This window comes from Schistocerca gregaria, chromosome X, assembly GCF_023897955.1.
Source record: "Schistocerca gregaria isolate iqSchGreg1 chromosome X, iqSchGreg1.2, whole genome shotgun sequence".
NCBI lineage: Eukaryota > Metazoa > Arthropoda > Insecta > Orthoptera > Acrididae > Schistocerca > Schistocerca gregaria.
Genome location: NC_064931.1, coordinates 799,892,421 through 799,916,611, shown reverse-complemented (window position 1 = coordinate 799,916,611; position 24,191 = coordinate 799,892,421). Strand labels below are relative to the sequence as shown.

Genomic DNA, 24,191 nt, shown 5'->3' with positions numbered 1-24,191 from the left:
TGTAATATGTGACCAGTTTGTCAAGGAATTGTTATTCAGCACCTGTTGTAAAAATGTCATGACTACGGAAAAATTTCAGGTGAAAAGAACGTCTCAAAATCATAAAAAAATATAAGCAACACTTACAGTTTGTGTTAATAGCAAGAATTACAATATACATAACAAAGAACACAATTTCAAAAACCACGAAGTAAAAATTGGCTTCTCTCTAACTAAAAACTACAACAAAAACTAATACATAGCATAAAGTATAGTAATGATCCATATTCAGACTCTGAAATGTACAGAATAACATGCTCCATGTTCTACCTGGGACAAAAGTGTACAGAGCACATTAAGGACTAAAACCATCAGCAATAGCACCACCACATGCACACAGTACAAGAAACCCATTTGTAAGAGTGGAGCAAAATGACAAAGTTGCCCATTGACTAAATAAAGGTCATAAAATGGATCTTACTGGAACAACTGGAGATATATTCACATTACAAAAAATATGAAAAGCTGAAAACTTAATCAGTAAATTTCTTCAGCTGCTTTGACACTATACCTAAATATAATAATGACACACAGAAATATTTACCATTGTAAATATATATAAGCAGATAATGATCCACATTATTAAGATTAGCACCCTCTCTATGAAAGTATACATACTCTGTGGATGACCTGTAATGGAAGAGAAAATCCTCTTGTTTTCTACATGCCACAGTGAACCCTATAACGCCCCATTTGCAGAGTGGGAACTCCTCAACACCCTTGCACATTGCCCCGGCACAACTCCTGCACCGGATTGGATCCACAGTCAGATGATTAAACATCTCTCGTCTGACTACAAGTGACGTCTTCTCATCACCTTTAACCGGATCTGGTGCAGTGGCGTCTTTCCATCACAATGGTGAGAGAGCACTATCATTCCAGTGCTCTAACCCAGTCAAAACCCACTTGATGTGGATAGCTACCAGCCCATCAGCCTCACCAACTTTATTTGTAAGCTGCTGGAACGTATGGTGTGTCAGCAGTTGCGTTGGCTCCTGGAGTCACATGGCCTACTGGCTCCATGTCAGGGTGGCTTCCACCAGTGTCGCTCTACCACTGATAATCTTGAGTTCCTCAAGTTTGCCATCCGAACAGCCTTTTACAGATGCCAACATCTGGTTGCCTACCTTTTTGACTTATGTAAAGCATATGACATAACATGGCAACTTCACATCCTTGCCACTTTGTATGAGTGGGGTCTCTCGGGCCCGTTCCCAATTTTTATCCAAAACTTCCTGTTGCTCCATACTCTCCATGTCCAAGTTGGTTACCTAGCAGTATGGTCCCTCCCCCCTCTTTTAAATCAACCAGCCACAAAGGACATGGCCATGCAGACTTGCAACCTCAAATTCAGCACCCTGATTGTGAAATCACCCAGTGTCATGGTAGCATCTCTGTGTCCTTCTCCTCCAGCTGTGCAACAAGCTGGCAAATTTCTGGCACATTGTTAGCTGGAGGGACATAAAATGACTTCATGAGAGTATTCTTTCTGTCATTTCTGACCTGCAGCATGTGTAGCAGATGATTTTGCAACCAATAGTGTTAGATCCAGCAACGAAGAATTACAGCTGCTCTTGAAATGGCAGTGTCCACTTGTCTTCTGTGCCCAGGAAACAAAATTTTATGCTCACGACCACTTTGACCTCTCACATTTCTTTCTGGTCTGCTTTGATCTTCTCCGTGAGGACAGCATTCCATCCCACGATGGAGTCATGGTGCTCATCTGAGATGATATTCATAGTCAAACCATCTCACTGAACACCCGGCTGCAAGCTGTTGCAGTCAGCATTTTCCTTCCTCACTTCAGCTTTTATCTTTGTCCTGTCTACATCCCTCCATCACCCGGTGTCACCAGGACATACTTTCTTAAGCTTACTGGGAAACTCCTTCGCCCATTTTTGCTGCTCGGAGAGTTTAATGTGCGCTGTCCCCTTTGGGGCTCTCTCAGAATCTCTTGGGTGACCTCAATCAGCTCAACCTCATTTGCATTAATGCTGGAGCACCCAAATTACTTTCAGACTCCACACACATCTATTCCCATTTGGATCTCTCGTTCTGCACTGCCCAGTTTCCCCATCATCTCAAGTGACCTTTTCTCTCTGACATGCACTTGAGCAACCATTTCCCAAGTGCTGTTCGTTTGCTGACTCCCACCACTCCAACGTGAAAGCCCAATTGGCAGCTATCTAAGGCCAACTGGAGACTTTGCTCCTCTTTGGTGAACTTAGATGATCATTTTGCCAGTTGTGAAGCCAAGGTAGAATACCTTACAAACATTATCATTAGTCGCAGAACATTCCATTCTTTGCACTTCACCTTTACCACACCATGTTCCTGTACTGTGGTAAACTGAGGCATACTGTGACGCAATTCATGCATGGAGACATGCTCCCAGCATTTATAATCATTATTTTACAATGGTGAACTGCGTTCATTACAAACAGTTGCATTTGCAGTGTCATCGCATTCTTAAGGATAGCAAAAATGCTAGTTAAATTTCATTTACTAGTTCTTTTAACAGTTCCACTCCCCCTTTGGCGATGTGGGCCAAACACTGATGGCTCTCTGGACCAAGGTTCATTCCCCAATTTCTGGCCTGACCATAGTGGATGATGTCATTTTGAACCCTATTGCTATTGTAGAGATTTTGAGCTACACCCACTGTCACCATGCCTTCCTCCATCAGAAGTGACTGGAGGAGTCTAAGGTGATACCCATCCTCTCAGAATCATGAATGCTACAATACTGCCTTTACTATGTGAGAGCTAGATCATGCTCTTACATCATCCCAATCTTTTGCCCCAGGGGCGGACAATGTTTCCATTCGGATTTTGCAGTGCCTTTCTCTTGGAGGCAAGCAGTTTCTCCTTTGTAAATAGTCACATCTGGGTGCGTGGCGTGTTTTCCAGATGCTGGCTTGAAGCCATTGTCATACCAGTATCTAATCCTTGTAAGGACTAACACCTTCCTTATATCTACCACCCCATTTCTCTCACCAGCTGCGTTTGCAGGGTAATTGAATGTATGATTCGTGCCTGGCTGGTTTGGGGCTCGAGTCTTGCAATCTACTAACCATTGCACAATGTGGATTTAGACATACCATTCTACAGTTGACCATCTCATCACTTTGTCAACCCATGTCAGGAACAATTTTCTGTGGTAATACCAGACCACCGAGTGAGGTGGCGCAGTGGTTAGACACTGGACTCGCATTCGGGAGGATAACGGTTCAATCCCACATCCGGCCATCCTGATTTAGGTTTTCCATTATTTCCCTAAATCGCTCCAGGCAAATGCCGGTATGGTTCCTTTGAAAGGGCACATCCAACTTCCTTCCCCATCCTTCCCTAATCCAAAAAGAGACCGATGACCTCGCTGTCTGGTCTCCTTCCCCAACCCAACAGAAAAAACAGAAATACCAGACCGCGCCTGCTGCAGGACTGGTATCCTCCATACTCTCTACACATGGGGCTTCCATGGCTGCCTGCCCTATCTCCTTCAGGAATTTTTAAAAGACACAGTTTTCAAGGTATGTGTGGGTTCCACCTTGTGAGATGCCTTTATCTGGGAAAATAGTGCCACAGGGCTCCGGCCTGAGCATCGTCTGCTTTGCTATCACCATTAACCCTATAATAGTCTGTCTCCCATCGGGTATCTCCGGCTCCCTTTTTGTTGACTATTTTGTGATCTATTGCAGTTCTCCATGAAATTGTCCCCTGGAGCGGCATCTTCAGTGATGTTTAGATTGTCTTTACTCACGGAGCATTGACAAAACATTTTATATGAATTTCCGGTAGTGCAATGGGTTTCTTCCACCATCTTTACGTCGTGGGCCTGTTGCTCTTTCATTTGCTGAAACTATGAAATTCCTGGGGCTCATGTTCGATAGGAAACTTTCTTAGTCCTCCAACGTGTCTTACCTGGCCGCCTGCTGTACACAGTCCCTCAAGGCCTACATGTCCTCAGCCATACTTCCGGGGGAGCAGATCAGACCACTTCACATTACCTTCCACTTTTCCAATGAATGTGAACCCTATACCACCTTGACTTCATGCAGTGGTCCATGTTCACCTTGGACTTCATTCCCTTCGTAAGGACACTAGTCCAGATTCAGTATATCGTGCTCTAAGTTTCCAACCTACACACAGAACTTAGCAATAATACATTGGTATACATTGATGGCTATCGGACTGACCGTGGCGTCGGGAGTGCCTTCATTATTGGCACTGACCTTTCTTGGCATCAGCTTCTGGAATGCAGCTCAGTATTTACAGCATAGCTCTTCACCCTGTATGAGGCCACGCAGTGCATACGGCAACACAAGCTTTTAAGTTATGTCATCTGCTTCGATTCTCTCAGTGCTCTTCAGAGCCTCTGTGTGGTGTACACAGTCCATCCCTTAGTGCAATGGGTCCAAGAAAAAGCTTGCACTTGCTCACTCTTGAAGGAGCCACTGTGATGTTTGTGTCGTTCCTGTTCATGTTGACTGATGGGAAAGGAAGCTGCTGCCAAGGGTGCAGTCCTCTTACCTTGGCCCACTAGTTCTTCCATTTCTTCCCTTGGTCTCTGTTTTGTTGTCTGTTATCAGGTGATGTCACTTTGGTGTATTGGGCACTGTTGTTTCAGTCATTGCCTTTTGTTAAATGGTGATCCACCACCATTTTGTGCTCATTGTGCTCAACCTGTGACATTTCATCATTACCCGAATGAATGCTCTTTTTTTTAACCACTTACATCGTAATGTATGTTTGCTGTCTGAGTTATCAGCTGTTTTAGCGAACAAAATGTGGGCTGTAGACCGAATTTTATTTTTGTCTGTTGTAGCAATATAGTGAAGGTCATTTAATCTTGAGTTCACGACCTCCCATGTGTCTACAGCATATCTTGTGGGCCTTTCTCAAAGAGGAAATCCTTGTTTTTAGCTGTCATTCCTTCCATTGATTGGGCTTACTGTGTACTCACTTTTAATTCCTTTTTTGTCTTCATGTTCTAATGTTCTGATGTGGGCATGTGTGACCTTAGTTGTTTTTGCGCCCTAAAACAAAACAAAACAAACCTCTCCCATCCATCTTCTTGGTTTTCTGAATGCACTGTATCACAGCTTCATCCAAAAAGAGGATGTAACAGCTTTGGATACAGCTAATGATACATACTGTGCTGTTAAAAACAAATTTGTTTGACATTTGCTTTCCTTTGTTACTTGGCAATACATATTTGAAGCTTGTTTTTGGTTGTAACAAGTTGGAATTATGATTATAAAGAAGTGTGTTTTGTGTTAAGTGAGATGAATATATACTGCTTGGTAATAGCTTCTACAGCCATTTTATATTGCCTACCTTGGGTCACATTTGCAGATTTCTAGTTTCTGATTGTGTATAATGAAAATAGATCTACAGATTAAGTAGTAAATTAAATTGCCATTGCCATATATTAATAATGATTTTGTAGTACTTTCAGGAACAATTATAAGACAGTTAGCTGTATTGTTCCAGGATGAAGAGTCAACAGATAATGCTGATGAGAGTTCGTCATCCTCTGAAGAAGAATTGAAACCTATCAGTTCCTTTATCAATAACAGAAGGAAGATGTTGGAAGTAGCATTCTCCGCAGTCAGTGAAGATAAATTAAAAGCAATTGTTCCTCCTTTTCTCAAGGTATGTCTCATTGCTCTGTTATCTATCGTCTCCAAGAAAAAATAAAATTTTCTACATAAAGAAGTATGTTGAGTCTTTGACTAGCATTTATATTGTATGTAAAAGGTTTGCAGTTCTGGTACGAAATTGTCTTAAGTAGGTAAAGTAGAAAACAGTGTCTGTGCAAGAATAATATAAGCGCAAAAAATCAGTAAGGCATATCATTATTATGTTATTCTAGAACGTGTTTTGCAGAAGCAGCATAATGAGGAATTAGACTGCTAACATTGAATATGCTAATATTGAATAGAAATTATCTTATGACACTATATTGCATTACAGAAATGCTGATACTGCAGCAGCTACTACTGCTGCTGGTGCTGCTACTAGCAATAATACTGCTGTTGTTGTTGCTGGTTTTGATGATGATAACTTAATGAAGTACTAGAATTATAGCATAATAATTACAGTTAGTCATGTTGTTAGTGATAATTGCACTTATTGTAAGGCGCACCTGCACTCATAGTCCCCCCCACCACCACACACACACACACACACACACACACACACACACACACACACACACACTTTGCCAATGTAGGTGCACTATAGTGTGTGTGTGTGTGTGTGTGTGTGTGTGTGTGTGTGTGTGTGTGAGAGAGAGAGAGAGAGAGAGAGAGAGAGAGAGAGAGAGAGAGAGAGAGAGACCAAAACCTTTAGAGTCAAAATTATAGATGACTGAGGGTCCCAAACTGAGTAGTTTTGAGATCCGAAATCAGAGTTAAGAAATAAATGTTCATGGAATCATGAATAAGTGATGTGTGGAAGTCACGTGTTTGTAAACTGCATATATTGGCAAACAATTGCCTGTGCTGCATTGAGGTTGGTGATGCAATCTTTAAAAGCAATGAACATTCATCTCTGATGTGTTCACAGTGGAGTTTAGTAGTGTTTATAATTGATAAGTGTTTATTGAAGATGGGAGATGAGTTATTACAAGAACTTGCTATCATACCTGTAATATAATGATTATAAAGCTTCCGCTTTGATTACAAATAGAAACTGGATGTTGATCTAGGTTTCGGCACGGATAACGATGCCTTATTCGGAATACACTAAAACTACAAACTGCCTAAAGAAGCATGGTCCAACATTAATAGAGAATGCCCAAAAGTGCAAAACACTCACATAAAATGTGAAATAAATGGGACGTGTGTACCATGTCAATAGCTGTACTTGGCTCAAATGCCATGGTACACACATACCATTTATTTCACATTTTGTGGAAGTCTTTTGCAGTTTTGGTATTAATGTTGGACCATGTCTCTTTAGGCAGTTTGTAGTTTTAGTGTGTTCTGAAGAAGACATGGTTATCCGTGCCAAAACCTAGGTCAAACCAGTTTCTATTTGCAGTTGAGGCAGATTCCTTATAATCATTAAATTATTCATGATTGCTGATGCACTGCAATGTTAAGTTCTCACATACCTGTAATTGATGATGCAACATGATGTTGTGCTCAGGAAGCTGAACCAAAATGTTTTGCTGTAGGCATTGGAAGAAATTTTATCACCATGGGTAGAAGTGTATGGTAAATTGTAGTTTTAGCAATAAAAAACTGTGTGAGGTTCTCAGCAAAGAATTGCTTACATATTAGAATGTAAGAAGATGGTGTTGGATTGTATAGGAGAAGATTTATCAATAAAAACTTGGCATCTTTCCTATATTAAAAGCACACTATGCAGAATAACATACAGAGAGTACTGGTTGAACATCATAAGCATTTTTCCCCTATTTCAGATCTATCAATAGATACATTGAGACTGAGTGTCACTATTTTGAACAACTGTTGTGGGCTGGTTGCTATAAACTGCAAGTGGTCTAAGATCAATAAAAAACTAAATATTCATGTCTGACCATTTATCTCAAAGTGCTAAAAGTTTAGGACAATATATAAAGGGCCTCTTTAGTCAACGTAATTGTCTTGAGAGCTACAGCAACTGTTGGGGCAATTAAGATAATTACATTTATTGCTCCGTCTCATTTGCAAGTGTACTCAGATTACATGTTTCAATCACTCTGGATCATCTTCAGATCTAAAACAAGTTGAAACTAAATATGTACCACCTAGTATTTTATATTAAGTAGAAAAGACAAGAACTGTATATAAATGTAGAATTTATCTAAGTAGTTGTGTCAGCAGCCCATCTTGTCTGCTCAGAACTACATATCAGAGAACTGTGTTTTTGGTAATATGAATAGCAGTATATCGTAATTAAATAGCATCTTATATTTTTATTTGCTAATCCACTTCGTGTCCTCAAGACCAGTTCAAAATTACATCATGTATTCACATTCCTGCAGGTTCTGTGGAATGGTTGGAATATCAGTATGGACATCATCTTTCATGCATCTCCAATTTGTGGTATAAGTGTTCATGAGAGGGACGCAACTGATAATGTGATGTACAGTGGTGTTAGGAATGCTAATCTTCTGTTGAAGCTGTCGCGTGTTCACATGTAGATTCATTGCAACAGGAACAAGAACAGCAACTTCAGCAGTTTCATCTGTGCAAGTTCTACAGTGATAGTGATGCCTTAGGTTGAGGCTTTCCATTTCCTGAAACATCAGAAGAAGAAAAAACATCATCCATTGAGACAGTTGATTCTTGTCAGAATATAGATGTCTCTAGAATTCCTCTAGCTGAGTGCCATTACACGTACCTTCAACTACAATAAAAGAAAAGTAATGAGGATGCATTTTTTATTTGTGGGCTGCCTTTACTGTAGAAAATATTGTTTAAAAGTTCTACAGTACTGCACTACATGTACCTGTATTGTAAATCAGAAAACACTATTGCAATTACTGTTTTGCTAACTTTCATTCTCCATAGATGAGTAGCAATTCTACCTTCTCTGCATTGGTGTGCACTGTAGATGCTAAAACCTCTAACTTGAAGGCCATTGACTGAATCAACACTTTGCATTCTCCCTGTTTTTCCATTGGTTTACTGGTTACTGCAGCAGTTGGAAGAGTTACATTAATTCAGATTACGCGTACTGTGTACTAGGACATGAGAAACAAAGTCAGTTTTGGGTTAACATTTTTAACAGCGGCATGTTTTTGTGTATGGTACACTGTGATACATTTTTGAACAGATCTTGAGGAGAGGAAGCAGATTACAATATATAGCAAAAAGGCAATTGGTCTAATTAATGTCCCCATGTTGGCTAAGCAACACAAATGGGGATAATCTAAAAAGTAAGGTTTCCTATTTTCTTAAACATACAAAAATACTTTTATTTTATGTAATATTTAAATCATTTTTTAAGCAGATGTGTCTAACCCTTTATCTTACCTGGGCCACATTGGAGTAAGAGGAGTATTCTTGGGTTGCACATAATATACATAACACTAGAAAAAATAGACATAACACTAGAAAAAATAGACTAGAGAGAGAGAATAGCATCATGTGGCAGGTGGGTCATATCAAAAATATTTAATTTATCATAACTTTACATTTGTGTGATGGATGCTCACTTCTTTGACCACTTTTAATACCTGCTTTGGGCCTCATGCAGTTCGCAGGTCATATGTTGGACACCTCCATTTGAAACGTTGTACCTTTATCTATATTTCTACATAATTTTCATTTTGGTTGATGCAATGTTGTAGATGTTGTGACAGGTTTTGCATACCCTCCTCATACGAGCTCACCACCATGTCATCGAGAAGGCATGGAGCCTTGTCTTTCATCATTGGAGGTGAATTGCCCTTCAGGTGGTAGTCACTGTGTGACACATCCAGATTACAGGGTGGGTGGGTGATGATTTTTAGCAAGAGAGTGACAGTTTGTCAGGTAATGTGTGGATGGGCACTGCTCAAAATTTTGTGCTCCATTTCTGGATTGCTTGTCTTGTGTTCTTTTTGATTGGTTTACAGTACCAGTCTGCATTTTTTGTGGTACCACCAGGCATAGTCTAATGATTGTATCTCCTTTTGATCTCAAAAGACTTCACTGGCAGACAGTTTGATTGAATTTTCTGAAGAACAACACTGCCACTGATTGTCATTTGGTCTTATGTTTAAAGTGGAGTTCCATACATTGGCAATTACTGCACAAACAGTTCTGTCCATGATCATGAAACAAGAGCTAGACTCAACTTACATTTGCTAAGAAAAAATAAACCTAAAACTCAAAACAGCATTTTTAACCAAGGAATAAAACTGTACAATAAATTACCAAAAGAGAGAAAAGAAATTGCAAAAATACACTTATTTCAAAAGACACGTGGAAAGTTCCTGTTATGCAATACATTTTATACATTGAAGGATTACTTAGATAAAACAGAATTGGGGTTTGGTAAAAAAAAAAGTTATACAAAAAAATACACTACTGGCTATTAAAATTGCTACATCAAGAAGAAATGAAGATGATAAATGTGTATTCATTGTACAAATATATTATACTAGAAATGACATGTGTTTACATTTTCACGTAATTTGGGTGCAGAGATCCTGAGAAATCAGTACTCAGAACAACCACCTCTGGCGTTAATAATGGCTTTGATATGCCTGGGCATTGAGTCAAACAGAGCTTGGATGGCGTGTACAGGTACAGCTGCCCATGCAGCTTCAACACGATCCCACAGTTCATCAAGAGTAGTGACTGGCGTATTGTGATGAGCCGGTTGCACGGCCACCATTGACCAGACTTTTCAGTTGGTGAGATATCTGGAGAATGTGCTGGCCAAGGCAGCAGTCGAACATTTTCTGTATCCAGAAAAGCCCGTACAGGACCTGCAACATGTGGTCATGCGTTATCCTGCTGAAATGTAGGATTTCACAGGGATCGAATGAAGGGTAGAGCCACGGGTCGTAACACACCTGAAATGTAACATCCACTGTTCGAAGTGCCGTCAATGTGAACAAGAGGTGACAGAGACATGTAGCCAGTCGCACCCCATACCATCACGCCTGGTGATACGCCAGTATGGCGATGATGAATACACATTTCCAATGTGCATTCACCGCAATGTCGCCAAACATGGATGTGACCATCATGATACTGTCAACAGAACCTGGATTTATCCGAAAAAATGATGTTTTGCCATTCGTGCACCCAGATTCGTCATCGAGTACATCATCGCAGGCACTCCCGTCTGTGATTCAGTGTCAAGGGTAACCACAGCCATGGTCTTGAAGCTGATAGTCCATGTTGCTGCAAACGTTGTCGAACTGTTCGTGCAGATGGTTGTTGCCTTGCAAACGTCCCCATCTGTTGACTCGGGGATCGAGACGTGGCTGCACGATCCGTTACAGCCATGCGGATAAGATGTCTGTCATCTAGACTGCTAGTGATATGAGGCAATTGGATCCAGTATGGCCTTCCGTGATACCCTCCTGAACCCACCAATTCCAGATTCTGCTAACAGTCATTGGATCTATACCAACGCGAGCGGCGGTGTCGCGATACGATAAACCACAATCGCGATAGGCTACAATCCACCCTTTATCAAAGTCGGAAACGTGATAGTACGCATTTCTCCTCCTTACACGAGGCATCACAACAATGTTTGACCAGGCAATGCCGGTCAACTGCTGTTTGTGTATGAGAAATTGGTTGGAAACTTTCCTCATGTCAGCATGTTGTAGGTGTTGCCACCAGCGCCAACCTTGTGTGAATGCTCTGAAAAGCTAATGATTTGCATATCACAGCATCTTCTTTCTGTCGGCTAAATTTCGGGTCTGTAGCACGTCATCTTCGTGGTGTAGCAATTTTAATGGCCAGTAATGTAATAATAATGAGTATAAAATATCTAACATTCCACATAACAACTTCACACTGTTTTTTCCTTCTTTTTTCCTTTTCTAGAAAAACTTAGCCCTAAGCTATGCATTGTACAATGCTAACACCTCTTCCTCTTTTTGAGCTCAACACTTCACACACTATAGAGGGATGCTGACTCAGTTTTTCAGGATAGCAAATGGGAAGTTGTGGTACAGAAAATGGCTCAGAGATCACCAGAGTGTGAGTGTGAGTGTGAGTGTGAGTGTGAGTGTGAGTGTGTGTGTGTGTGTGTGTGTAGTGAGTGAAGTGTTATGAAACAATGTGTGTGTATAGTGTGTGCAGTGACTGATAGTGAAATATGAGTGAACAGTGTGGCATTACATAAATTGAATAAGCTATTTGTAAAGAAAGTATTGTATACCAGGAGTAAATCTAATGATTATCTCTTACTAGAAAGCTGTAAATGTATGTGTATGCAAATTAACTTATTTTAAATTGATCTACACTTGTAAATACTTTGACATGTCCTATATCCTTATAAAAAGAGATCTACAGATGAATGAAGCTGCTGCTGCTGCTGCTGCTTCTACTACTACTACTACTACTACTACTAAATCTGCCTTGTGCCCAGTGTTACACATGGCAAAGAAGGTAGACACTTAGCTACGCTATTTTGTTGACACACTGCACACTAATTTAAACTTCTGAAGATGTTCTTACTTGTCATTCAAATCCAATCCAATCCACTACCTTCCATTCCAGCAGCAGGTGTTCCAAGTTATTGTTACCTTCAATAAGCTAGTTTTTTCATGAGGTTGCATCTACAGTAATTATTCATATGTGATAGCTGGAAAATCTGGTGCACCTTTGCAAGTGACATTTTTAAATTTTTTTCCTTAAGTATTTCTTGATATTTGTGTAGGAGTAATGGCTATGACTAAGTCATTCTCTTGTTAACCAACAATTATCACATTTCCCTTGGATTCTAACTTAATATGTTTTTATTTGTGTCATCTCTTAAATTCACTATTGAAATAGTTTTTTATATCTTCTTCTCTTCAGGATGCTACACTTGATGAATTGAAGATAATCTGCTATGAAGAGCTTTGTAGTCTTACAGATGAAGCTTTAAAGTCAATTTTGGAAGGTTAGTAAGATGTTTATATGAACGTTTGTAAACAGTACTTGACTGTTGTTTTGCTGCTGTCACTGCATAAAGATACAATCTCTGCCTTAACATACCCTTCACTTTTGAAACACCCAAAAATCATATTGGTTGTAATTAATTTAACAATTCTTGTATTCAGAATATTAGTAAAGAGTTGTTAGTCTATAGATCTATTGATAATATCATTTTGTGAAGGTATTTTGCCAGAAATGAGACTTATAACATCTCATAATTGACTTTTCTATTGAAATGTTGTCTTAGTTGAGTATAATGATCTGACCTCATCCCAATCAATAATTTCTTCCATTGTTTGGCCACTGCAGAGAACATAGTAGAATTACACAATTTCATTGCAAAGTTGTTTCATCCCAAAAAATTGATTAAATCAGTAGAGGCATTACTGTTTTCTGCATTCAGTTGTTAAGCAGTGAAATTAGTAGTTATCAGTATTGTTTGAAATACACTGCCAGAAAAACTTAGGACACCCTTTTACAGGTTTACAATTCGCTAAAGATTTATGGAGTACATAAAATGCTTACATTTACAGATCAGTAGCACAAGTGGTTCTGAGGTACCCAGAATTGACCAGTGTCAAACATCCATATTAGTATGTGGTGTAACCTCTATGGGTGACAATGCAGGTGCTACCTCTGGCATCCAGTCAGTCATATACATGGCAAATACTGCCGTGGAGTGTGTTATTCAAGCCTGCTTGACCAGGTCACGTAGTTCTGTAAGAGATGTTGGTTCATGAGTCGCATCAGTCACTTCTCATCCAATTATATCCCACTTATGTTTGACTTTGAGACAAGTCTGGAGATCGAGATGGCCAGGGAAGATCCGGCACATCTTGCAAAACACATTGAGTTTCATGGGCTGTGCGTGGGTGAGCATTATCCTGTTGGAACTACACATCACCTTCCTGTTAAAAGAGTGGCAAAAGAACGGGTCTAATAACATTCAGCATGTACCGAGCCCTGGTTAGTGTGCTGTGTGGACATCCATAGCCTTGTCTAGGGCTGTGAGAAAGTTAATGAGACCAGTGATACTAGCATCATTGCACAACTGACATAGCTTATCCAACTTATGTGACAGTTCTGCAAAAGGACCAACCTCTGCTCGGAAGGCTACAATTTGACCCCTTTCAAACTCGCTCAGTTTGCTGTAGAAAGCAAGAGTGCATTTCCGTGAGGTGGTTGGCTGCTTGCTTCACATGCTTGCAACCTTCTGTTTGTGAGCATTCACTGTTACAGGGTAGACACAAATGGCACTCTGGTAACTATTCCACTGTGCTATCTGCAGGAGGACAATGTTGAAGCCGTTATCAGTGCATGTACCATACCTCAGGAGGCATATGCCGTCATCGGAAAGAAATCGATGTCGTCTTTGCGTGTATACAGTGTATATAGAGGGGGAAAGTTTTGTAACTATGGAATAATATCTGTGTCTGTCTAAAAACAACTTCCTGAAAATGATATTGGTCTCAGATTAGATGTGCACTAATTATTAGTGTTTTCAATCATTTTTATAGAATTACAGATTCAGTTCAGTACAGTAAACTAATAACATCAATAGAGATCATAAAATAATACTCATCCTGTGTTAATTTGTAGAAATGTCAAGCTAAATTTGGAGACAAAGGGTTTTTTTTTTTTTTTTTTTTTTTTTTTTTTTTTTTTTTTTTTTTGAGTTACTATGTATAGCGAAAGTTTATCAGTTTTCAAAGTTATTTTGCCAGTGGTTCACTGCAATCAGTTTCATGGAAGGACAGTAGTTTTGTGGTCTCATGTTGATAGCTTCTGTGTGATGGGAAGTGATACAGTTTTGATGTTCTGAGGTCAGTCAGCTGTAACCAATTTTGAAAGGACTGGCTGACATATGTTGGGACCTGAGAAGCTGTAACCATTGTAATTTTAGTCAGCCACCAGCAGAAAATTGTTGTGTGTGCAGAGAGGCAGAGTCCATATCCCTGGTGTGGCAAATGCCTCAGGTGATGTGTTCAATATATTTGCTATAGGAGATGTGTGTGGTTCAAACTTTGATTATTACCTGTTACCTGGTAATTGAACTTCATAGACTGGCAGCATGTTTCACTCTACGCCCACAATGGAAGCTATCTTCCTACTTCACTAGTAAGAGTGCATCTGCGTTTGAAAGTTGTAATGACGATTTTCATAGGAATTACAATGAGACTTTGTAATATTTCTCAGCCACCTTGCACTTAAAAATTGTGAAAAATGTTTCTGGTTTGGTAGTAAATTGCCATGTGGCAGAAGTGAAACTTTTATGAAAATGAGATTTTTGTTTTTTATGGCACACAGAAAATTTATTTTGAAAAACAAACTTCATTTTGTGTAACTTTTTTTTTTAAAGAGACTGTAGTAATGTTATAAGTTGTATGTGCTTAGTTTTTGAAAGAATTGTAAATGGCTAAGCCATAGACTTCTTTCAAAAATAGACAATAGAAGCCCTATTTAAAAATGACTTACTAGAACCCCATTCCTTGAACTAATGCACAATTTCAAAACTTATCTGCATGAATAAATAATATCAGGTAGGATTGCTGATATGCCTGAAAAATTGAATACAAAGTTAGGATCAATGTGTGTTTTTTCAGTGTGAGGACCAACATATCCCCAACAGTATTACAAAGCAGTATAAACCTATTTGTTGTAGTCTGCTCAGAGTATTATCCAGCCATTTGAAATGTAATCATATGGTGAATATACAATGTAAGCATTATTTCAATATTGTTGTGGTCTTCAGTCTGAAAGCTGGTTTGATGTATTTCTCAATAATGTTTTGATCAGGGCTGTGATCAACAACCATAATTAATTATAATGTCACAGATTTCCAGCCAACCGGTTGCAAATAGAATTTAAAATTCTTCTCTCGATGATAGTCTACCCTGTGCAAGGCTCTTCAGCTCTGCATAACTACTGCAACCTACATCCACTTAAACCTCCATTCTATAGTAAATCCTTAGTCTCCCCCCCCCCCCCCCCCCTCACACACACACACACACACACACACACACACACACACACACTCACTCACTCTTCCCTCCATTGCAAAGCTGATGATTTATTGACGATAATGCCTTAGGAGTATCCCATCAACAACCTATCCCTTCTTTTATTCAAATTGTGCCATAAATTTCTTTTCTTCCCAATTCAGTACCTCTTCATTATCTGATCTTCACATTAAAGCTTCAGCATTGTTATGTACTACAAAATTTCAAAAGCTTCTCTCTCTTACTGCGTGAAACGTTTACGGTCCATGTTTCACTTCTGTACCCACCTCCTCTCCAGACAAATACCTTTAGAAAGACATCCTAATGTTTAAATTGACATTAGGTGTTAACAAATTCTTCTTTTCCAGAAATGCTTTAGTTGCTATAGCCAGTCGGCATTTTATATCCTCTCTACTTCATTCCATTATTTTGCTGCCCAATAGCTAAACTCATCCACTACTGTCAGTATCTCATTTCCTAATCTGATTACTGCAGCATTGCCTGATTTAATTCAACTACATTCGATTAACACTGTTACCCTCAGGGGCTCAGCTGGCTACGGGCTTGTTGACCCCGGGATTCCTGATCTGGATCTGGTAAGTGCCACCAGTCTTTTGTCACTGTATGTTCTGAGCATACTTCAGTAACCACCATGTGGCATGGCGGTGGAACATTGTGTTCGCCACAGGGAATGGGGACCTTGGTTTGGCTGTCCAGATTATGAGGATGGGATAAACCTAAAAAAAAATCTCAATCTCAAGATATACTGCGTGCTGATGAAATGCATGGCTGTCCTCCCAGTGTGATGGTGTGATGGGTGTACCACCTGGGAATACTCACAGCCACTCATCCAAACAAATGAGAGAGACTGGTTGTCCTGATAATCAACTTTCTTTAGTAATGGGGCTCAAGGAATCTTGTAAAACAAAAAGGAAACTGCATCTGTCAATCTGAAAGAGTTCCGATGTTGATTCTATTACACATTACAAGAAATACTGCAAAATATTAAAGACTGTAATATGGACATCAAAGCAAATATATTACAATGAAAAGATAGTCATATCAGATAACAAAATAAAGACAATATGGGATATAGTGAAGGAGGAGACTGGTAGAACCAGACATGAAGAGGGACAAATATCATTAAGAGTAAATGATACATTGGTGACATTTCATAACTATTACTGAAAAGATGGAGTTGTCAGGTTCTGTAGATGCTGCTGTGGAATACCTCAGACGAGACATTTCAAGTAACTTCCATAATATGAATTTGACCCTCACTACCCCAGTAGAAATAATGTCCATCATAAAATCTTTAAAATCAAAAACATCTAGTGGGTATGAACAAATATCAACAAAGCTAATTAAAGAATGTGATTCTGAGTTAAGTAACATTTTGAGCTATCTGTGTAACCAGTCATTAATCGGTGGAATATTTCCTGACTGGTTAAAATATGCTGAAGTTAAGCCACTGTTTAAGAAGGGAGATAAAGAAATAGCATCAAATTTCCGTCCAAGAGGAAGGAGAGGATGTTCAAAAAAGTGTCCCTCTTCTGTATCTGTAAGTGCTTGCTTGGTACCTTCAAGTCTATCAAGCAATGGTTCTTTGCTGGTTGAGACTGACAGGGCAAGCAAGTGGAACGACTTAGGAAGTCACAGAAACTGGGTGACTAAAGCATAGTTGTTGAGTTACATAACACCCTCAACTCCAGCAAGGGTACGGCCACATATTGTGACATTATGGACGTGGGTGTAACAGAGCTGAAGAAAGAAGAATGGGTATCACAGGGGATAGGGAATATGGAGCAAAGCACACACAGGAATAATCGAGAAACTGAGAAGACAGCCACTGTATTTGTAACCTTCAATTCTCCAGTGCTGCCCGAACACACAGTGGCATACCAGTCTTCAAAAATAATGTCAGTAAAATGGAAATGACACTCACGTCTTCAAAGAAGTAACATCCATCATAAAATCATTAAAATCTAAGTATTTCATTGGGTATGATAACATACCAACGAAGTTAATCAGAGAGTGCTCATGTACTCTATTTTAAGTTATTTGTGTACTCAATCTCTTATCAGTGGAATATTTCCAGACTGGCTAAAATATGCTGAAGCTTAGCCTCTTTACAAGAAGGGGGATAAAGAGATACCAACAAACTATTGAACAATTTAACTTTTGCTGGTTGTGTTAAAGCGTCTCCTTAAGCATCTGCAAATAATATATTGTCCAAGTCACAATTTGGATTTCTTAAGGGTTATGATATAGAGAAAGCTATTCACACATACAGCAAGAATGTACTTAATTAATTAGATAATAAATTAGAGGCTACTGGCATTTTCTGTGACCTGTCAAAAGCCTTTGACTGTGTGGACTACAACAGTCTCTTAAGTAAATTAGAATATTATGGTGTCACTGGCAATGCTGTGAAATGGTTTGAGTCTTATCTATCTAACAGGAAAGAAGGGTGTTGTTGTGAAATACCTGTGCCATAAGCAGTGTCTTCATCTGATTGGGAATTAATTACATATGGTGTTCCTCAAGGTTCCATCTTGGGTCCATTGCTCTATCTTGTGTATATTAGTGACCTCTCGTCTGTTACATACAGGGTGTTTCAAAAATGACCGGTATATTTGAAACGGCAATACAAACTAAACCAGCAGCGATAGAAATACACCGTTTGTTGCAATATGCTTGGGACAACAGTACATTCTCAGGCAGACTAACTTTCGAAATTACAGTAGTTACAATTGTGAACAACAGATGGCGCTGCGGTCTGGGAAACTCTATAGTACAATATTTTCCACATATCCACCATGTGTAGCTATAATATGGCGTAGTCTCTGAATGAAATTACCCGAAACCTTTAACAATGTGTCTGGCAGAATGGCTTCACATGCAGGTGAGATGTACTGCTTCAGCTGTTCAATTGTTTCTGGATTCTGGCGGTACACCTGGTCTTTCAAGTGTCCCCACAGAAAGAAGTCACAGGGGTTCATGTCTGGCGAATAGGGAGGCCAATCCACGCCGCCTCCTGTATGTTTCGGATAGCCCAAAGCAATCACATGATCATCGAAATATTCATTCAGGAAATTAAAGACGTCGGCCGTACGATGTGGCCGGGCACCATCTTGCATAAATCACGAGGTGTTCGCAGTGTCGTCTAAGGCAGTTTGTACCGCCACAAATTCACGAAGAATGTCCAGATAGCGTGATGCAGTAATTGTTTTGGATCTGAAAAATGGGCCAATGATTCCTTTGGAAGAAATGGAGGCCCAGACCAGTACTTTTTGAGGATGCAGGGACGATGGGACTGCAACATGGGGCTTTCCGGTTCCCCATATGCGCCAGTTCTGTTTATTGACGAAGCCGTCGAGGTAAAAATAAGCTTCGTCAGTAAACCAAATGCTGCCCACATGCATATCGCCGTCATCAATCCTGTGCACTATATTGTTCGCGAATGTCTCTCGTGCAGCAATGGTAGCGGCACTGAGGGGTTGCCGCGTTTGAATTTTGTATGGATAGAGGTGTAAACTCTGGCGCATGAGACGATACGTGGACATTGGTGTCATTTGGACCGCAGCTGCAACACGGCGAACGGAAACCCGAGGCCGCTGTTGGATCACCTGCTGCACTAGCTGCGCGTTGCCCTCTGTGGTTGCCGTACGCGGTCGCTCTACATTTCCAGCACGTTCATCCATCACGTTCCCAGTCCGTTGAAATTTTTCAAACAGATCCTTTATTGTATCACTTTTCGGTCCTTTGGTTACATTAAACCTCCGTTGAAAACTTCGTCTTGTTGCAACAACACTGTGTTGTAGGCGGTGGAATTCCAACACCAGAAAAATCCTCTGTTCTAAGGAATAAACCATGTTGTCCACAGCACACTTGCACGTTGTGAACAGCACACGCTTACAGCAGAAAGACAACATACAGAATGGCGCACCCACAGACTGCGTTGTCTTCTATACCTTTCACATCACTTGCAGTGCCATCTGTTGTTGAAAATTGTAACTACTGTAATTTCGAAAGTTTGTCTGCCTGAAAATGTACTGTTGTCCCAAGCATATTGCAACAAACGGTGTATTTCTATCGCTGCTCGTTTAGTTTTTATTGCCGTTTCAAATATACCGGTCATTTTTGAAACACCCTGTACAAACATTGCAATAAGTAGCAAGTCAACTACAGATTTAGAAATAGTTGCTAATCAAATTTTTATTGACATTAATAAATGGTTCAAAGCTAATTCACTGTTGTGAAACTTTGAGAAAACCCACTATATGCCATTCAGAACCTGGAAGGGATTTCCTTTCAGCATGTGTATAACATATGAAGATAAGTAGTTCAAAGAGGTTGACAGTGTTAAATTTCTGGGATTACAACTCAATAATAAATTCAGTTGGGAAGGTCATACCACAGAATTGCTTAAGCACCTAAACAAGTCAGTAAACAAGTCTGTATTTGCAGTGAGAATGATTTCAGATATAGGAGATACAAATATAAAAACAGCTTTCATACTTTGCTTAATTTCAGTCTACTGTGTCATATGGGATAATATTCTGGGGTAACTCATCAAACTGAGCAAAAGTTTTTAGGGTGCAAAAGAATGTGATAAGAATTATTTGTGGTGTAAATTCAAGAACATCATGTAGCAACCTGTTCAAAGAACTTTGTATTCTAACCACTGCTTCTCAATATATTTATTCCTTTGTGAAATTTGTTGCAAGTAACATCTCTATTTCCAACCAATAGCTCAATACATAGTATCAATTCTAGGAATAAAAACAATCTACATAAAGACCTAAAATCACTTACCTTGGTCCAGAAGAAAGGGGACCAATATTCAGGAACACAGATTCTCAATAAATTGCCAACAAGAATGAAAAACTTGGTTTCAGATAAAGCATGGTTTAAACAGTGTTTGAAAGACTTGTTGATGGGCAATTCCTCCTATTCCATAGATGAATATCTTAACAGAGACTGATAAACCAGCTTAAGTAACACTGTCTGTTAGACTTCAGTTTTGACAGCACTTGGTCACAACAGTCAAGATTAGGTATTGATGTGTGATAAATTTATTAATAGTGCATAACAATGTTTCATTCTGACAGTGTGTAATTCTGTAAATATTAGCTATTCCAGTTTATAGTATTGTATTCACGTATTTTGGCAATCTCCTGACAAATGATCTGGGTGGTAAGTATTATATTTAAATGTTTTATGTTAAACTTTCTGACATGTTCCTCACCCACGAGAATCATCTCATTTTTTGGGTCTGTGGAATGAAAACTGAATGTAAGCTAATCTAAGTGTTTCTTTGACCAAGGGTTGGGTCTTATGTACCTAACCCTGTTCGGTGCTACAAATACAAGCATTTTGACTATATAATGCTGAGTTGCAAAGGTGAAGTGACCTGTGCCAACTGCTGTGGAAAGGCAGTGCATGAAGCTCGAACTGACTGCCTGTATCCAACAATCTGCATTAACTGCCCTGGGAGCCACCCACTCTGGAGCAGAGTTTGTCGTGTTTTTGCTGAAGAATTCAAAATCCAGGAAATAAGTGGCCAAGTGGATCCCCTATGCAGAAGTCAGAAAAGAACATAAGACAACAAAACCCCCAGTCTTTGCCTCTTCTCTTATGATTACATGGGGCAGAAACCTGTTCCCAAGATTGACACTTTCATGCAAATGATTTCCAGCATACCACTATCCACCACCAGCAACTGTACAAGCTAAAGCAAAGTTGGTAAAGACATAGTGATCCAGGCTGCTACGGCAGAAAAGACTAACATTTTTTTTGCAGTGAGCATTATGATGGCACCCCAAAAGCAGAGTGCCTCTCATCAAACCACTTTTCCCCTCATCCATGAATGGAAAGTGCATAGAGAAAGGAATTATGGAAAGTGTGTCAGCGTTTGGGTTAAAAGCTGTCCCTGGTGCCACCATATGTCATTCAGGTACGTCTAAGGAATGATGAGGTCATCTTTGATTTTAATGCCTCATTACTGGACCCAGGCAATTCCCCACTCTAAAAGTGCCTCACTACCTCAGCTCAAGGGTAGCGGTAAATCAAAACCACAGTAAAGAAATGACTCCCATGCTTTAGTGAAATATGAATGGATACAAGACTCATCTTGAGGAATTGAGACTCCTTGTACAGGACAGATATTTTGCCTCTGCTTCAAAAGATTCATTTTAAACAGGCTAAAGCACCTGTACTTCGGTCCTATCACCTCTACAGGAAAAATGGACTTACTGGTGACGGGGTGAAAGGGAGAATAGCAGTGTTCGTCAAGGACACTTTCCATTCCTCACCTGTGTCCTTAATTACAACACTACAAGCAGTTGCTGTTTGGATAGTGGCTCCTGTTGCTATCATGGGGTGTTGTGAAAATCCGCTGCCCCACGAGTCTGTTGACCATGAGGTCCTCGCACATCTTTTTGATGAATTACACCACCCCTTTCTCCTTTTAGGACACATTAATACACAGAGTGCACTATGGCGCTCGAACACCACTTGCCCCAAGGGTTGGATATGTGATTATCTGACACGTGCTACAGATGTCATACTGATGACAATGCAGCTTAATGGGGAATGAACGATGATTTGCAGAATAGTGACCACTATCCAATCTGGATCCATGTGCCCAGTGGTGCAGATACTGAAAAGAAGCTGCCAAGATGATTGTTCAGGAAGGCTGACAGGATGCATGACAGCTGTTTTCGAGTGGTGGGATGGCATCCAGGATTGGGTGGATCAGATTACAGCTATGATTCACCATGTTGCTGATGCATCCATCCCAAAGTCAGTGGGAACACATAGGAGGATGCCTGTTCCTTGGTGGTATGATGAGTGTCGTCCTGCAATCAGGAACAGTAGGGCAGATATGTGCAGATTCAGTTCGTGCCTTACAGGTGAAAATATTGCAACCTTTTTGAGTGGGGAGGGGGTAAAGACAAGAAGAATAATTCAGGAGAGTAAGCATAGGTCTTGGCAAGAGTTCCTGATCTACGTTCATAGGTCCATATCTGGAAGTAAAGTGTGAGTGAAAAGCCACCAAGATGATCTGAAGGTGCAACTCTCAGCCAACAATAGCAGCTATAAGAGAAATGGGGGGGGGGGGGGGGGGGGGGGGGGGAAGAGAGATGAGTGTCTCTCCTAACATCACTGAGAGACATAGCTCAGACAATGGCTGAATAGTAGAAGTCCCTTATGGACAATTTTATCCAGGATCCAGCTTTCTGTTGATATCAGGAAACAAAGGAGAAGGTCAATATTGATTTCCATTCCACCAACATGGAGAAATACAACCATCCTTTGTCTCTCTGGGAGTTGGAGTCCACATTGTCAGTAGCTCACGATGTGATGCCTAGACATGACCTGATAATGTACAGAATGTTGAAACAGTTGGACTCGCAGTCAGAGGAGGTCCCCTCAGCTCTTTAATGAAATTTGGATGATGGGAGACTTTCTCAACTTGTGGGAACAGTCTGTTTTAATCCGAATTTTAAAACAAGAGAAGGATCTGATGAACCCTGGTAGTTGTTACATCATTAGCCTGACAAGCTGCATAGGGAAGACAATGGAGCATATGGTCAACCGGCACCTAGTATGGGTTCTCAAAACCGGATCCCTGCTAAGTTGCTAAGTTGTGTCGGTTCAGGAGGTATCACTCCACACTCCGTAACCTGACCCTGCTCAAAGCAGCAATTCAACAACCTTTCCTCCATAAGCAACATCTTATCAGTGTCATCTTTTATTCAGAAAAGGCTTTAAGATACTTTGTGGAGGCATTATATTTTGTTGCAGCTCCATCTGTGGGGTTCCGTGGATGTCTACTTACCTTTATTCGGCCCTTCCTCTCACACGTATTTTGGATACGAGGTTGGACAGATCCTATCTGACCATTGTAAGTGGGAGAATGGTGTCCCTCAAGGGAGCATTTTAAGTGTCATGGCATTCACCATTTAAATAATCAGTATTACATCCACAGTGTGACGTCCTGTACTGTTCCTTGTTTGTGGATGACTTCTCCATCCTTGACTAAATCTAATACCTTTGGACTTCAGTAATCTTTTAGTAGTAGTGTTTAGTAGTGGTCATAGTGTAAAGCAGTTGTTAGGGCTGTGTGCCTATTGAAGTTATACTTTTATGAGAATGATAAAAATTAGGTTGAGAGCCAGGTAAATAGCACAATAACAGAAAGCATGTGTGTATGTTGGTGATACTATGTTCAGAGCTTTCGGGGCAAGCAGCCGTCTAATTTTCTGTTGTTATCTGATGTTTAACCTGGGAATCAGTATGGTGCTTGTATTAGGAAAGGGTGTATACAAGCATACTTACATCATGAAAAGGGGCAAATTTCAGTATCATAAATAGTGTTTGATATAATTTTGCATGTAAACAAATATTTCTTTCTGACGATTGACGTATTGTATGACTTTGAACTTGACCATCTGGTATTTACAACTCCTCTGCACCAATAAATCCTCACAATCTTAGTTAACAGTCTGTAGTGGGGCTCAGTGTCAAACAGTTAATGGAAA

The 24,191-nt window shown here is 40.0% G+C and overlaps 1 protein-coding gene across 4 annotated transcripts in view; it reads left to right on the top strand.

Moving 5' to 3' along the window:
- LOC126299391 (caspase activity and apoptosis inhibitor 1-like) overlaps positions 1–24,191 on the top strand; it is a 200,820-nt gene that overhangs the window by 86,673 nt on the left and 89,956 nt on the right. For all 4 annotated transcript variants that reach the window (XM_049991264.1, XM_049991263.1, XM_049991265.1 and 1 more), the window contains 2 exons: positions 5,532–5,693; positions 12,524–12,608. In XM_049991264.1, coding sequence (XP_049847221.1) covers positions 5,532–5,693; positions 12,524–12,608 — 247 coding nt within the window. The remainder of the gene's footprint in view (positions 1–5,531; positions 5,694–12,523; positions 12,609–24,191) is intronic.